This window comes from Plasmodium brasilianum, chromosome 7 (assembly GCF_023973825.1).
Source record: "Plasmodium brasilianum strain Bolivian I chromosome 7, whole genome shotgun sequence".
NCBI lineage: Eukaryota > Apicomplexa > Aconoidasida > Haemosporida > Plasmodiidae > Plasmodium > Plasmodium brasilianum.
The window spans coordinates 1,315,748-1,334,223 of record NC_090120.1 but is presented as its reverse complement, the minus strand read 5'-3'; the positions used below and the strand labels follow the sequence as shown (position 1 = coordinate 1,334,223).

The 18,476-nt window shown below is 27.7% G+C and overlaps 1 protein-coding gene and 1 pseudogene across 2 annotated transcripts; both read right to left on the bottom strand.

Moving 5' to 3' along the window:
• Nucleotides 1-1,827: 1,827 nt before the first annotated feature.
• Nucleotides 1,828-7,402, bottom strand: MKS88_002005 (ubiquitin-like protein; the record flags this gene model as incomplete). The annotated part of the gene is made up of 6 exons (XM_067214979.1): nt 1,828-1,880; nt 2,060-2,156; nt 2,292-2,346; nt 2,487-2,587; nt 2,753-2,827; nt 3,155-7,402. 6 exons carry the CDS (start codon nt 7,400-7,402, stop codon nt 1,828-1,830), a joined length of 4,629 nt encoding a protein of 1,542 aa, XP_067074303.1.
• Nucleotides 7,403-10,451: 3,049 nt separating this feature from the next.
• Nucleotides 10,452-17,419, bottom strand: MKS88_002004 (annotated as a pseudogene). The gene is made up of 11 exons: nt 16,624-17,419; nt 15,108-15,232; nt 14,703-14,842; nt 14,424-14,539; nt 14,212-14,299; nt 14,085-14,137; nt 13,718-13,788; nt 12,289-12,933; nt 11,704-12,170; nt 11,077-11,500; nt 10,455-10,781 (listed from the first exon to the last, which is right to left on the bottom strand). Coding segments are annotated over exons 1-11 (3,252 nt in total).
• Between the last annotated feature and the right edge of the window lie 1,057 nt (nt 17,420-18,476).

Genomic DNA, 18,476 nt, shown 5'->3' with positions numbered 1-18,476 from the left:
AATATATATATATATATATACACGTAACTACATATACATTTTATATACGTACCAAATTAACGTATCTTAGAATTATATAAAAAAATAATTTGTTGAACGTTTTCAATTTTAATAATATGAAATCTTAACTTTTCTTTTTCATAAAATTCCATAATAAAAAAAAATTAAAATTTATATTCGTGTAGGATTATAAAATAATTTTATAAGCGAATAAAGTGTAAGATTGTTGCAGTTATTTAAATTTAAAACTATTTTTCTTAAATTTTATTTGAAATGGGAATTTCACGTCATTATTTTTTCGTTATTTCCTTGAAAAATAAATATTATATATATATATATATATATAATTTATATATTTATATTTATATATGACAGAATTTAAAGCGTTTTAAAATATCAACATTTTGTGTTTTTTCTTTCATAACATATGCAATGTGAATGTTATTTTTATTTTTATTTTTATTTTTTTTTGTTTTACGTATATTTTCTTCGTACTATACATATATATATATATATATATAATTATAATTATAAATATAAGTACATCAGAAAAAATCCTTGTAGTATTATAAAGGTCAGGTATATGTATATTTATATCTATACGTACAACTGAACCTTTTTTTTTCATTTATTTTTTTCCGTATTTTAAAAAAATATATATAGTAGAATATATAAAAAATATATATAAAATATAACAAATTTATTTTTAAAAATAAACGAAAACATTTCCCTTTTTTTTTTTAAAAAAAAATATAGATGTATTTATATTTTTGTATAATTTTTTATTCATTGTTTTATATTATATATATATATATATCCATACGGAATAGTTTTTACAATAAAGTGTTAAAGAAAAAAAAAAAAAAATTTATAAGTACATTTCAATGGCGAATATCTAATTTATTTCTCTTTTTTTTTCAGTTGCTACTGCTATATAAAAAAATAAAAATTATTTTCAGTGGATAACTTTTTTTTGTAAGTATTGAAAAATGAAAAACATACACATTTAATATATATATATATATATATAAACATATGATAATACATTTTTCAAATTTGTTTGTTACGTATGATGTGAGATGTTATCATATTCAGCATCTTTTTAAGTGATCCGATTGATTCTTAACGTAAAAAGGGATCATTTATATATATAGTGTACGATTAGTTATATATGCACATATGCATATATATAAACATGTTTTGAGTCTTTGGCGTAAGTGCATTAATGTTTTTCTGCATGATGTTTTTATCATACAAATCAAATGAGGAAGAGAACAAGTGTCTTACATTATAAAAGCTCACCTTGTTATTATGCTGTTATATGTGTGGTTCAAATTTATTTTATGGGGAAAAAATTATGCTAAAGTTCTATATATATATATATATATAGGCGTATGTGTATGGAATATGTATATGTTAACGTCTGTACATGTATATATACTTGCATGCAAGGGTATGCAAAACATATGTATCCTTTTTAACATTTAATTAAAAAGTACAGTTATTACATTATAATAATTTACCTAAAGTTTACTAATTTTTATTTAATACTGTTTTATATTCGTAACATGGTGAAATTATATGTATGTACACAATATGTACACAATATGTACACAATATGTACACAATATGTACACAATATGTATACAATATGAAAACAATATGCATACTTGTTTAAAACGAAAAAAGTATTTCTGAAAAATTAGGGTAATCATCAATATAAAATGAAAAAAACTCTAAATGTGTGCATTATTGATTAACCGTATATTATTATTTCATGAAATAGTAATGGTAAAAAAAATTAATTTTGTTCTTTGTAATAAGGAACTACTTATCTTTTTTTTCCACTTCTTCAAAAAGTTCCTCACAAAGAGAAAGATCTGAAAATGAAAAAACAAATAAATGTACAAATAAATGAATGCACGAACGAACGAGTGAACGAAAAACATAAGCCTAATTTAAACACTCCTCAACAGCATAATAAGTGCTTACATTTAAAAACCAAAATGACCATCACGTACAAGTATACATTTTTTTTTCTCCTTTTTTTTTTTTTTACTTGGATATTTAAACTTCTCGGATTTGTAATCTTCATTGTTTTTAATTGACTTCTTTACAAATTCCAATACGTGTAAATCAAAGGCGTTCAGTAATTCCTATTCGAAAAGAAAAGGTACACAACAATAAAATAAATATGAATATTCTAATTTGCGCAAGATCAAAGGAAAAAAAAAAAAAAAAAAATTCAAATGTAAAACAATAACAAAAAATTAAGTAATTTTTATATTTACATCGCTTATTTCTAGATTAAAATTGACGTTTATTGTGCTCATGTTTTTTTTCCACCTATAAATTGGGAAAAAAAAAAAGAAAAATATTTATATGCTTCCTGAACAGGCAATAAATATCTGCAGCATGTACATAAATCATTATATCATTAGTAAAACAAAATAATACACAAATTACACATTTTGCTATGTGCTTACAGGAATGGTAAGAAGTTGCTGTAAGATACATTATCTTTTGATGAATTATCTCCAATGTATGCATTGCTTAATGGTCTTCTATTTCGGCAAATTTTTATCATCTGCAAAAATGGAAAATAAAAAAGAATGTTTGCATATGAACTGTTCCCACATTTGCTAATGATAAAATAAACTAAAAATATAAAATGAAAAACGGATAAAACGATAAAAATGTATAAGAATAAAAATATAAAACTATAAAAGGACAAAATGTAGCAATTAATTACTTGTCCTGAAAATATTTGCGTGTTTTCCACCCATCTTTTATATCTTTCTTTCACCTCATCAGGCATACCTTCAAACTGTTGGGGAAAAAAAAAAAAAAATGAACATGCAAGAACTAACAATACAAATGCGAATATAAAAAAAAAAAAAAAAAAAAACACAAACGAACATACTATACTAATATGAATAGAAAAAAAAAAAAAAAAAAAAAAAAAAACAAAACGAACATACTATACTTAATATGAATAGAAAAAAAAAAAAAAAAAAAAAAAAAAAAAAAAAAAACACAAACGAACATACTATACTAATATGAATAGAAAAAAAAAAAAAAAAAAAAAAAAAAAACACAAACGAACATACTATACTAATATGAATAGAAAAAAAAAAAAAATCCGATATATTACTTTATCGCGCGGGGTTGCATCCTGCATGTTGCTATTCACCATTTGATTTTGAACATTGTTAAAAATATTTGCAAGGTTAATATTTGGCAAGGGTGGATTATTTGCAGTTCTGTCATCACTAACCAGTGCATTATCATTTTGATTACTACTATGATTTCTTATTTCATTACATTCCACAGGTGTATCCACCGCATTTTCTTCTTGTGATATATTATTATTTTTTTTTTCCTTTTCATGCGTATTCCAAATTTTTCCTTTATACGTATTTTTTCCTTCTTGTTCTCCCTCATTTTGTCCTTTTTTTAAAGTCATATTATCCTTTTCATTTCCATCTTCTGATAAATCATATATATCATCTATGTTGCTATCATAACATATAAATTTGTCATTTAATAAATTATTTGATAATTTTTTTTTATCATCGTCTTTTTCTACATTTTTTAAACATTTCTCGTCGTTCTTCAAAGTTTTTTCATTTATTTTTCCCCCATTTTTATTATTTTTTAGAATGTTTTTAAAAATATCGTTCATCCATTTTTCTTTATGCCTTAAATTTCCTGCATTATAACCTAAGCCATTTGGAACATTATTACTGTTTCGTTTAATTTTTCTAATACTAATACTACTACTATTACTTCTACTTCTACTTCTACTGTTACTACTACTGTTGTCACTACCACTATCACTTTTACTGTTGAAGGAATTTCCATCTCTACATAGGCCTTTTGCACCAAATGCCTTATAATACTTCTTCATCTTTTTTTTGATTTCCTTTTCATCAGTTCTTTTTTTCTTACTAGCATACAGTAGTGGTTTGTTGTTCTGCCCGGGAAAAAGAGAAAAAGGGTTATTATTATTCCATTTGGAGTTTTTATTTATTTTATTGTACATTTTTTCATTAAAGAAATGATTACTATTACTATGGTTACTATTAATATTATTATTTTTACTACTATTTTTGTTTAATTTGTTTACTTTGCTCATTTTGTTATGGTTCAAGTAGTCTTCTTTTGGTGAAGAAACTTGGTTTCTATATGGATACTCCCTATAATGTGTGTATTCTTTACGTAAAAGCATATTTCTGCTATTATCTTTAACTGAATTTAAATAATTTTTATAATAATCTTCAAATTCTTGCTGCAAGTTTGTCCTATTACAAATATTTCTAATATCATTATATGGGAGAGGGTAATAGTTGTCATTAATATTGTTTAGAAATGTAGAATTATTTTGATTATATGCATTCATATTCATTGGTATGTAGTTGTTATTACTGTATAGATTGTTCTCATAAAACCTACCACTACTATTAGTATTATTATTATTTCTGTTATTCGAAAAATATAGATTCCTAATTTCTCTTAAGAATTCATGATCTATTGGATTTGTGTATCTATAATTCCTTCCATAATTATTGCAATAAAAGTTATCATAAAAAACAAAAAAGAAATTAGACAGTCTAGAAAAAATTACCGATGCTAGGGAGAGTATAATGCTTATTCGTGAAAAGGATGACATAGTTATATCATTATTTAAAAAATTCGCATGGTTAAACTGAATAATAATGCTGTTAATAATATTATTTATGTGAACAAAAAGATAAAAAAATACATAAATCGAATTAGAGTTATAATAAGAATTAATATACGACGACAAATCAGGTCTTCTATACCCCGTTTCTTCTTCTAACAGAACTAATAATTGTTCTATTACTCTCCATGGTATATTCATTTCCACATTTTTATATTCTGAATCGTTCATATCATTTAAACATTTCAGGTCACTTCTTCTTAAAGCACTATTTCTTCTATCACTTGACATTTGAATAGATCTCATATTTCCTGAAACAGAATTATTGTCAGATAATAAACCATCTGCATCTTCATTTAGTATTATCCTAGAATTTGTTCTAAAAGAATCATTTCTAATTATTTGATTATTTCTTTCTACTTCATTGAAAGGAACTATATTTGCATAATTACTTTTTGGTAAATTTGTATTTTCATCTATTAATCCATTTGAAAAACATTCATTAGAATTTTTCAGTAAGTGGGGCATGTCAATCATGCTCTTGTTTATGTTTACATTTCTACACGCATTGTTAACAGTATTTACTACATTATTATTAACACTGTTCATATTACTTACATTGTTGTTAACAACACTGTTGACATTGTTAGCGCTGTTAATGTTATTCACAGTGCTAACATTACAAGTATTCGTACTGTTGTTAAGATCTGCCATATTGCTACCAACCATATTGCCTACAGGATTAAATGTGTTTTTACTACTACTGTTATAATCCTCTTCTCTGTAAATTTTTTTTTTTTTTCTTTCTTTATTTTTTATGAATTCCTCCTTTGCAATATTTGCCCCATTCATATAGTCATATGTATCACTTATATCATCTCTATAATTAAGAAAATTTTTATTGTCATTATAAAACATTCCAGATCTTAGAGCATTGTCAACAGGAAAGGGATAAGCTCTTGCACCTGCACCTGCATCAACTCCCCCTCCTAAATTGATTAAGTCCTTTCTTCCATTATATAGGTAATTCCACTGACGGTTTGTTCTTGCGTTATTGTCATGCATGTAATTGCGATGATACAGGAAATTTGGATCGAACATATTACTTTGCTTTTTTCTCTTTTCTTTTTCTTTTCCTTTGTCTCTTCTTACTCTTCCTCCTTTTCTAGTATATTCATCATCCTCATCTGACGTATAGCTATTATAATCGTACATTTTTTCCTTTTTATGTTTGTTCTTTAGATGTCTTTTTTTGCTATTTTTTCTTATCTTCTCTAATCTCTTTTTTTCTTCCTTTATATGTGCATTACCTGAAGTAGATGACCTAGAATTACTACTAACCGATTCGCTATCTGATGTGCCACTTTTTTTTGAATAGTCCGAATGATATTTTCCTTCCTTTTCATGTTTATAATTATTGGGAATTTTTTTTTCATTCATTACATTTTTTCTCTTTTTCTTTATCTTTTTTGTTTGCTTGTTTTCTTCTACTTCTTTGCCTTGTACATCTTCATTGTTACTTTTACCATCGTCACTATTACCACTACTACTGCTATCGTTACTGTTATTATTTGGATCACTTCTCTCTTTATTATAATCATAATTATTATTTCGTCTATCTGATGTAATATGTCTTTTCAATTTTTCCCGTTTTTCCTTCTCCTTTTTTTGTTCTTCATTTGCATGTGTACCTTTATTATTATTCTTGTCGTAACTCTTTTCCATAAGAGCCCAATTTTTTTTTTCTTCTTCTCCTTCTTTGTTTTTATTATTTTCGTTTGGATCAACTTTTTTACTATTGCTGTTGTTACTATCCTTCCCCCCTTTGTTACTATTGTTGATGATGTTTACAAAATCGCTTACATTCACATTCATTCCATTTGTTCGCATGGCGGCTGCAAAAATATTTTCTCCTTCTCCTATATAAGTACATGCATTGGTAGCAGCGTTCGTTGACGCATTGGTTGATGCATTAGTTCCAGCATTGGTAGAGGTACTAGTTGTTCCACCAGCCATCCCATTAGTCGTTCCACTGGGTGATGTATTCGAAGCTGCAACATTTGCAGCCGCAGTAGCTGCCGCTGTAGCAGCTCCATAAATAAAATTAGGATTAATATTAACTTGACTCATTATATCATTAAGTAGTGAACATATATTTGTCTGACCCATTAAATCATTTTCTATATTATCATTTCTGGTTACTCTCATATGCGTAAAATAAAGAGGGGTTGCTCCGTTGGAATTAGGAAGAGGGTTTGTACTATGGTTTGTAAAAACGTTACCATTACTATTACTATTGTTATTAGTAGCATTGGAATTATTATTATTACTATTATTCGCATTACTACTGTTGTTGTAACTCATAGCTGACGTAAAATTAATATGTACTGGATCGCTTATAATGTTACTATCATTATTTCTAAATGTGGTAGTACTCGTTCTGTCATTTTGATTATCATCATTATTAGTATTAACATTTTCCTTTTTCCTAACTACTAAATGAATTATATGATCATTTTGTACATTATAATCTGCAATAGTTTTCTCATTAGATAAACACTGCCCTTGATATATTAGTCTTATATCATTTTTATTTACTTTTTTTTTCTCAGCTATTATACTCTTTATCTCTTCTGTGTTCATACTTGTTTTCACCGTTAGCTCATACTCCTCGTTGTCTATGCTTTTCACTTTTATCCTTATGCTATCCTCTTCCATTGTACGCTACTATCGGATATATACCTTTCCTCCTTTTTTTCGCACGCGCGGATGTTGGTACGCGGGGATATGCGTTTATTCGTATGGGTGTATGGACGTATGATCGTATGGGCGTATGAGAGTATACACGTACGTACGTATGTATGTATGTACATATATATATATATATATATATGATATATATGTAAATATGTTAGGGCTTATTTATGGTATAATTTTATAATTCGTAAACAGCTTTACGCAAGTGTTTCATAAAACTTTAAAATTTTTTAAAGAGCTCAACATATACGTAGTACAAAATATGGGAAAAGCAAAAACAGGCACATGTGTTTTAACGCCTTCCTGTAATGCGCATATTATGTACATATGTACGTATAGTCGTAAATATTTCACATTTATGCTCTTTTTTTAATTTTTTTTAATTTTTATTTTTGTGCGTTTATACGAGAAAAAGATAAATTTTTCTCAAATTACGTGGATATAATTTTCCTTCTATATAAATTAAATAATTGTTCGTTTCATAATTTTTACGTAGATATTTTTTTGGTAATTTAATAAATCAATTTTTTACTGGAATTATTTATTTTTATTTTATTTATTTTTTTTTTTTTTTCTGTAAATTATAAAGAAACTCGTAAAAAATAGTACTTGGAATAGCAATACTGCATGTGCGTTATACAATAATAATTATAAATATGTATACTTACTTTTAATACGTTTGTACGCAAGTACTTAGGTACATACATTTGTAAGTATAAGTGATCCTACTTAGAATTTTTTTTTTTGTTTTTATACATTACATTTGTTTGTTAAGGGGGTAAAGCGATATCACTCGTTTGCTCTTGTGGAATTTTATTTTAATTTCGAATCTTGTGCATTTCTTTCTTACTCTTTATAACGTACGTCAATGAAGAGCTCCTAGTGCAGTGATGGACTGTATATATATGAGTAATATGCGTAATATACTATATGTATGCGTAATACGCGTAATAATATATATATATTCGTAATATGCGTAATATACTATATGTATGCGTAATACGCGTAATAATATATATATATTCGTAATACGCGTAATAATATATATATATTCGTAATACGCGTAATATACATATATTTATGCACATATACGTAATGTTATATGCGATATATTTATAAATTACAAAAGACCATCAAACAATGCCTTTACGCGATAAATAATTTCGTGCTTGTATATACATCATAATTATGTATGTTCAAGTATTTTTTTTATTTTTTTTATTTTTTTTTATTTTTTAAATTTAATTCCCATTTTAATACTGCATGATCAGTTCATATTTTTTATTACATATGATGCGTATAATAATAAGTGAACGTGTCATATAGTTTTCAAAAAAATAAAAAAAAATAAAATATAAAGAAAATATAAAGAAAATATAAATAAAAATGAAATGAAACGAAAAGAAACGAAAAGAAACGAAAAGAAATGAAATGAAATGAAATGAAAGGAGGTAGAAACTCAGCAAAAACAAAACACGTATATGCTTAATACTATTCTATTAAATGTTACTAAAGCTTTTAAAAAATAAACTTACGAAATAATTTATTTTATTTTATGTTTTTTTTTTTTTTTTTTTTTTGGCTATTCCTTCTTTCTCTTTTAACCATAATATAATAAACTTTTCATTTAAAAAAAAAAAAAAAAAAGGATGGAAGGTATGCATGACGTGATATATAAAATTATACTTATTCACTAATATGATCATAATTACAAGTGCGCGAATAACATATACACATATATGTATATATGCATATCATTATGTACATAATTTTCTTAAGCAATAACTCTTATTTTTACACATGTTTGTCATCATCAAGAGTACACTTTTGAATTTTTACCTTTTTAAAAATTTTGTTCATTTTTCGAAAGGAGCTGTAGTAGTGCATATTACCAAAATGACCCCCTAGTTTGAAGGCACAATTTTTAATAAAGGAGAAACTAGTTTTAAAAGGAGACTGAGGATGTACATATGTACTCAATTGCACACATTTATGTATATATGTTTACTTAAGTGTATTTTCATTTGTACGTGTGGCATATACATGTGTACGTGCATGCGTATGTGAACGTACGTATATATTGATATTTGCTAAATAATTTAACCAAGGAAATAGCAAATTTGTATTAAGCCCTTAGACAAAAAACGCCCACTTCTTAACAACTGCATGAATAGCAAAAACAAAAACGAATTTAGGAAAAAGCAGATTTTTTTTTTTTTTTTTTTTTTGTTTTTATTTTAGTGTGTTGCATATTATTTTAAAAAACATTCGTTAAGGTGATAAGCACCTACAAAAAAGTAAAGCACAGGTAGTTAGTGCAAGAGGAATGCATGAACTATTTATTTAAGATAGGTAGCTATAATATTTCTTTTTCTTTTTTAATGCCGTTTTTTCTGTGAAGTAGAAAAGTTGTAAGCCCGAAATGATATGTACTGTACTGCTATGTATGGGTATACCTATGTTTTTGCCTATGTGTTTGTCTATGTACTTGCCTTTGTATTTGCCCATATATCTTATTTTATTTTTTTTTCCGAACTACAAGCAAGTTTTTGCAGACACCATATTCGTATGTATTTAAAAATTTGTTTGAACACTCTTTTGTGGTTCTTTTGTGAACTCATTAAATGCCACTAGTAGAAAATATTTTCCCGTTATCTAAGCGGTAAACATACCATGGGAAAATATAAACACAATGGATGACGGAAAGAATTACGGCCGTGTTTTTATTCTATGATCTATTGTTACGCTGCCGAACGATATGTTATGCAGCCAAACAATATGCCGTTCCCCGTTCAATCCGCTTTTTATCTATTTTTTATGTGGAAAAAAGTTTTACGAAGTAAAGGAGACAGTTTTTCATGTTGCTAAAAAAGTAATACATAAAAATTAGGAAAAAAAAAAAAAAAAAAAGTCTATATCTTCCACGCATTTCTCTTTTTATATATCCGTTCGTACATATGTGTACATTTGTCTGTGCTGAAAAAATAAGTAAAGGCTGAACGAACAAACGTTACTGGACTTTACTTAAGAATGAATTCATTATTTGAATTTGAAAAGACTTACTAATTTTTCCTTTCAAATAGTCCATATACATTTGATTAAATGTATAAGATATTTTATAAGAATATATATTTCCATTTTCTTCACCTATAAGTATGACTTCTTTGAATTTATTAACACATAATTTTCTTAGCTTTTTTTTTTTTGTTATTGCTTCACTAATTATTGCTTTATTTATGTCAATACTTAGATCATATATATGAATATTTCCATGAGCATTTGCACTTATGACAAAGAAGCAGGTAGACAAAAAAGGGGACCAGCTCACATCATATACGCACTGTAAAACGAAAGAAAATGCATGAACATGTGAATAGTAGAAGTGGTGTGCTCTGTAAGTGGGGCAAGCATTGCACGGCGAACATGCCCAGCACCTCTAGCAGTCTGATACGTCTATCAGTGTAACGCTCCTAACAATATAATACGTATAACAATATAAAACGTATAACATTATAATACGTATAACAATATAAAACGTATAACATTATAATACGTATAGCAATATAAAACGTATAACAGTATAATACGAATAACAGTATAATACGAATAACAGTATAATACGAATAACAGTGTACTCTCATAACAGGGGAACACTCGTAACGAGATGCCTGTGCAACTGTGAGCGCGTTTTCTGGAGGTACCTCCTTGATGTCGAATATGAGCAGAGAGTTTTTTCTCTTTTGATCCCATATCCTTATGGTCCAGTCGTAGGATGACGAAATGAAGATGTCCTTTTTGAATTTGTTATACGAAATAGAGTTAATAGACATGGTATGCTCGTTATAAAAATTTAAATAATTATCAGAGTAGGTACTAGAATAGAGATAAATTTTCCCCTTATTTGTTCCAATTAGAAATAGATTAGTTTTAAAAGGATTGAAGTCAATACATGTTATTGATTGTGTATGTATAATATTTAAAGAATCGCTAAAGTCAGTGATGTCTTTTTCTAAAGTTAATAATTTTTCACCTACGGTAAATTTATTATTATACTTCCAACTAAAAACACATCCATCATAAGAAACAGAATAGAATATTTTGCTTTTCTGATGAAATAATATTTGGGAAATTATATCCCTGTTATATATTTGTCTAAAATTACTTTCAAAAATCAATCTGTCTTTTTTTTTTTTTTTAAATCATATATACATATATTTCCATTAGATAAGCCAATAATTATTATAGAATAATTCACAGATGACCATTCAATCGAATGTATATGAAAATTAGTTTTTAAAAAATGTTCAGGACTTTTAGTATTTTTAAAAGTAAAACAACACAATATACCCATGTTCATTTTTAGGTCATTATTTTTAAAAGATATAGCAAATAAATCTTCATAGAAAGGATGAAATTTAATATCAGTAACAACTAAATGATAAGAATTTAAAGAAAATACCCATAATTTTGTTAATATATTTTTATTATTTTTATTTTTATAACATAAGTAAATATCTTCTTCATTATTTTTATTATATATTCTATCCATTAATTTTAATGTTTTTAAGAATCTTTTTTTTTGTATTATTTTCGTATCGTTCTTTTTTACCTTATTGTCGTGATAAATAAATTTTAACTCTTCATGTTTTTGTTCTTTTAAATCTTTGTAATTGATAAAATATAGTTCATGTTTTCCACTAATTGATGTCTTTTTTTTTTTCTTCCTCTTCTTTATTTTAACTACCCCATTATTCGTACCATTATAACAGCTGTAATTATCATAGTTGTTTTTTTTTTTTTTTTTTTTTTTTTTCATTAAGCAAGGAGTCATCGTCTTTTTTTCTTACGGTCTCGTTTTCTTTCACACCCTTAACACGACTTTTCAAAGATTTCATTATGTCATTGTTTTCTCTTTTTAAATTTTCTTTTCTGCTGTTATTTACATCAACATCGGTGGTACCTTCTCCCCCAGTATGCTTATCATCATCTCCGTCATTATAATTTCCCCCTTCAACATGTCTGTCTCCTTCATCCTGTATTTCCCCTTCATCATACCTCTCCTTCCCTTGATACTCATCCTCCTCTTCATAAGCATCCTCCTCTTCATAAGCATCCTCCTCTTCATAAGCATCCTCCTCTTCATACGCATCCTCCTCATCATACTCATCCTCCTCATCATATTCGTCCCCCTCTTCATCATATTCATCTTCGTCCTCATATTCTTCCCCCTTTTCATCCCCATTGGTATAAGCTGCTTTGTTTATATAATCATTATCTTCGCTAACTACATCCGAGTTGTTATCACTCGAACTAGAAGAAGAAAAAAGAACTGTTGCAATTTTTGCATCATCAGAGTAGTTGCTTGAGCCAGCATCTGAATCCTCTCCTCCACCGGTACATGAGTCAGGGCTAAAACATAGATCTACATTGCTGCTGCATTTCTTACATTTTTCCTCGTCTTCTTTTTTATCGCTATTATATTTTTCTTTATCCTGAGCATGTAACAGTTAGCAGCAGTTTGAAAATGCATCTCGGGTGTTGTTCTCGCGTGGCACGAAAAAAAAAAAAAAAAAAAAAAATAGAAAAAACGGACAAATGGACAAACGGACAAACGGACAAACGGACAAACGGACAAACGGACAAACGGACAAACGGACAAACGGACAAACGGACAAACGGACAAACGGACAAACGGACAAACGGACAAACGGACAAACGGACAAACGGGACAAACGGACAAACGGAACAAACGGACAAACGGACAAACGGACAAACGGACAACGGACAAACGGACAAACGGACAAACGGACAACACGGACAAACGGACAAACGGACAAACGGACAAACGGACAAACGGACAAACGGACGGACAAACGGACAAACAAACGGACAAACGGACAAACGGACAAACGGACAAACGGACAAACGGACAAACGGACAAACGGACAAACGGACAAATGGACAAACGGACAAACAGACAAACGGACAAACGGACAAACGGACAAACGGACAAACAGACAAACGGACAAACAGACAAATGGACAAACGGACAAATGGACAAACAAAATAGTGCTCTCAAAAGATGTGACTTGGCCTTTATAACGCAATACCTATGCCACTAATAGTCTAGCCAACCCAACGCACATATATTCATGAACATTTGCACATTCACCTATACTTACACTTGCACCTACACATATACATAAGCGCACTCGAGTATTCACATATGCACACAGACGAACATTAGCTTGGAATGCAAGTTAACTTATTACTCACCGCTTTATCGTCCTCCTTGGACATCTTTTGGAACTCGAGCAAATATGCGTCATATATTATAGACTGACAAACTGATATGTGAAAAGGAGTACAGTTGATGCATGATGAACAACTAACACATGGTCATTAAGACTAATGCGGTTTTATACGGACGATTATTGATAGAAAAACAATATTTACTGCTTTTTATTTATATTTTTTATATATTTTATTTATATTTTTTATATATTTTTTATATATTTTTTATATATTTTTTATATATTTTTTATATATTTTATTTATATTTTTTATATATTTTTTATATATTTTTTATATATTTTTTATATATTTTTTCTTATTTTTCTTTTATTTTTTCCATCGAACGGACCAGTGTCACTTATTTCGTTTATTTCTTGTGGCTCCGTTTTAGTGCACTCATCCCTTAAAAAAAAAGTAGTTATATTTATCTTTATGGTAGGAAACATATATGTACATATATACATACATGCACTTACACAGCGGCGTACTTAAATAATTTCGGAACTGTCTGGGTGTATCTGTCAACGTAGTCAAAGCAATTTTTAGACTTGTGATATATGCAATCTATGAGAAAAAGAGAAAAAAAAAAGAAAAAAGAAAGAAAGTATGTCTCATATACAGATGCCATGTACATATGTAGGTCAATAAGTATATGTCTTACACACCCTACACCTCTACGTGCAATTACATGCATATCTGTAACCGTTTCCATTTAGGAATGTAAAATGATTTGCTTTCTCAATTTTCTTTTTTATTATGTCTATTTGTTTTTTCCCCTCATCGCTGTCCTTCCTAATTAGACATCTGCATTTTATTGCAAAAAATGAGAAAAAAAAAAGAAAATTTTATTAATGCCTTTTTATATCGTTTTTGATAAGAAGCATATAAACAGCAATTATTCCTATTATGTTTTCACTCATATATATGTATGCGTGCGTTATGCCCCTATTTTGAATTTCTCTCTAACGATTTCAAGTCCAAATGAAAAACTGTATGGTCTATGTGATCTACTGGTACAAATTGCTCATTCGAAAAGGAAAACTCGATCAAATTGTTAAAGGCTCTTGGATTTTTTGGAAATAAAAATCTTGTAAACGTTTCATTTTTCTAAAAATGAAAAAGAGCAAGGGGTAGAAGGGGAGGGGGAGGAACGAAGTGGAAATTGAAGAGAATAGAACGTATGTCTAGTAGTGTATAACAGTGTCCATGAGGGTGTTCCCATGCATAAATGTATATATAGCAGCATATGTGCATACACATATGGGCTTGTGTGTGTATGGTGGGGATGGGGTGGAGAAGTATAGATGTATGCACTTGTATTTAAGCATGATTACACATATAATCAAACGTTGCACAAAATATGAGCACATACATTATTTTGAATTGATGTTTTCCTTATTTCGTTTTCTTTGCTTTCCGTTTCTGCCCCCTTTGGTGCTTCACTTAATCCTTGCACTTTTTTCTTTTTTTTTTTTCTAATGTATTTGATTTCATCTTCTATTATTACATCCAAAAAATAAGAAAAAGTTAATTCTCATAAATATTTGATCAACATAATTTTTTCTTATTATTTATTATTTTTATTTTTTTACGCGAAAAGTTAACAGCTTTAAAAGATGTTTCCCTTTTTACACTTTTTCTATTTTCCTATTTTTATTTTATTAGTATTTGTAGTATTTGTAGTATTTTCCTTCTTTCATAGTTATATATAAGGCTTTTCTTTTTCTCTGATATATTTTATATGTCATACGCTATATGTTACACGTTATATGTTACATGTTATATGTAATATTTCTTATATTTATACTCTTTATATAATACATAATCTCATATTGTATTATTTTGTTATACCTCTATGTTTTATCAATTACGCCGTGAACTTAGTACAAAATAATTATTTAAAAAATGGCAATTCATTGTTTTTTGAAAAAAAAAAAAAAAAAAAAAAAAAAAAATACGTAAAAAAGACAGGCTTGCTTATGCCTTTTTTTGCAGTTTTATAATATGTGCCAATTCCTCGTATGCTAGAAGCATTATTCCGGAAAATGGGTAAGCATATATATATATGTATATATGTAATATACATTCGTGCAGATATACACATATATACATACATGCATACATACTTACATACATGCATACATACATACATACATACATGCATACATGCATACATACATACATACATACATGCATACATACATACATACATGCATACATACATACATACATGCATACATACATACATACATGCATACATACGCATATGTATATATATGATGCATACGCGCGAGTATTTAAGAAGATCTAATAAATGTGTTTCAAAATATTTAAAAAGTCTTTAAAAGTTAGGAAACTGAACCCAGCGTATAGCGTTTTAAATGAAATGAGGAAAAAAAGAGAAAATTATAAAAAATCCATACAGTTTTAAAATATCATTTTTTATTAAAAAAAATAAACGAATATATGCATATATATAATATATAAAATATATATAAACATTAACGTACAACATTCATATGCATTGTAATTTCAGGTATGGTATATTCTACGCATACGGGTATGTAGCACATTTTATAAACACATACACATATGTAAATATATATACATATATACACATATATATATATACATAATGAACGCTTCTTAACACAGAGCGGAAAAAATCGATTGGTTCCTATTATGTCTAAAATGCGCCCTCCCTTTACATTAAAATAAATTAATTACACATGCATAAACATGTACAGGTATCTATATATATATGTATATATATACATATGTGCACACATATGTACGTTATAGAAACATTTTTGAAAATATTGGGTCTCCTCCCCTTACCCCTAACTACAGTGGTAAACAAAATATGATAATGTTTTAATTCTAATTACATAGAACAGCTGAATCTTCAAATTTTTTTTTATTTTTATATTTTTCTAGAACTTTGTCTGGATTTCTTATTATTCGTTCATATTCATATTTCTTATCTACTACATCAAAAATATTAAAAATAATTTTTGGTATTTGTTCTATTTGTACATGGTTTTGTTCTTCGTTTTCTTCTTCTTGTTTTTTTTTATCTGTTTTCTCTTTTTTATTTTTTTTCTGAGGGGTTACGCTTTTCTTTTTTTCTTTTTCTTTTTTATTTGATTTTTTAGACTGTAACAAATCAGGGAATAAGTCCTCTTTTTTTTCTTTTACTTCTTTTATTTCTCTTACTAGTTTATTTCTTAGTACAGAGGGTATAAATAATTTTACTGGGCTGGAAGCTTTTTCGCCTTTTTTCATCTCCCCCTTTTTGGCTTCCTCTTTTTTTGACTCGTCTATTTTTGCCTCTTCCTTTTTCGTCTCCTCCTTTTTCGCCTTCACCTTATTCTCCTCCCCCTTTTTCTCTTCCCCCTTTTTCTTTACTTCTTTTTTCTTTTCTTTTTTATTATCATCCTTGTTGCTTTTCTTCTTTTTACCATCATTATTTGCGCTCCACGCATTAACATTTTTTCGTTCGTCTAAAAACTTTTTGGTTTTATATTCTTGCATATTTATTAATTTGATTTTTACGCTTTCGTTATTCCTTCTATCGGCATTATTTTCTCCACTGTCATTCTCGTTATTTCCATTATCAGAGGAACCTCTTCCTTCCACCTTTGTATTTTTTTTTCCTATTAACAGACTACTTAGATTAAACATTTTTTTCAAAGAGCTAAATGGTCAAAACGTACGAGCGCACGTAGTAAAACAAGTGTGAATAGGCTTAAATATGCTGTATGTGGGTATGTCTATAGTTTGGCATCCACCATGCATACATATATATATACTTAAATACATACATATATACATAAATACATGCATATATACATAAATACATGCATATATACATAAATACATGCATATATACATAAATACATGCATATATGTATGCGTGGCTAATAACAAATTTCGTATTGTAACATTTTTTTTTTTTTTTTTTTTTTGTTATAATCCTATTTTCCCTTTTTTTTATAACTCCTATTATGCTGTTTAATTTTTTATTTTTCCCTTTCTTTCTTTTTTCTTTTTTCTTCAATTTTATTTTCAGCTAATTTGTGCAAAGTAGCTTATGCGATAATTCGTCAATAAAGTTACTGCTCGGATTCGTTACTTGCATATGCGTTCGTTCACTCGTTTGTTCATATATATATATATATATATATATATATATTATCTGTTATATATAATATATAATATATTTTCTCTTATATTTTTACTCACTATTTTTATGGCCTTTTTTTGACATTTTTTTAGTTTATTTTGTTCTTTCTGTTTTTTTTTTTTTTTTTCTCCTTTTTTTGCCAAAAACTCGTTTAAACAGATGAACCAATTTTTTGCAATGTCCGTTCAACTATACATAAGTATATTCTATACAAAAAATATATATGAATATACATACATAAGTACTACATATACGTGTGCACATACTACATACTCGTACTTACTGTACATTGGTAAATGCGACTAATAACCAGAATACATGCGGAGAGAGAAATGGCGAATATGAATATTAAGCGAGCGCTTTTAATATTATTAAAAATTATGCTAAATGGAAGAAAAAAAAAAAAAAAAAAAAAAAAAAGAATTTTACTAGAAAATATTTATAATTGTAGTTGTGCTTCTTAACCCTTTTATGGCTTAATTATTTTACGCCGTATATTATTTAAAAAGAGCAGCAAACTTTTTTTAATTTTCATTTTTACAAATTAAAACATAC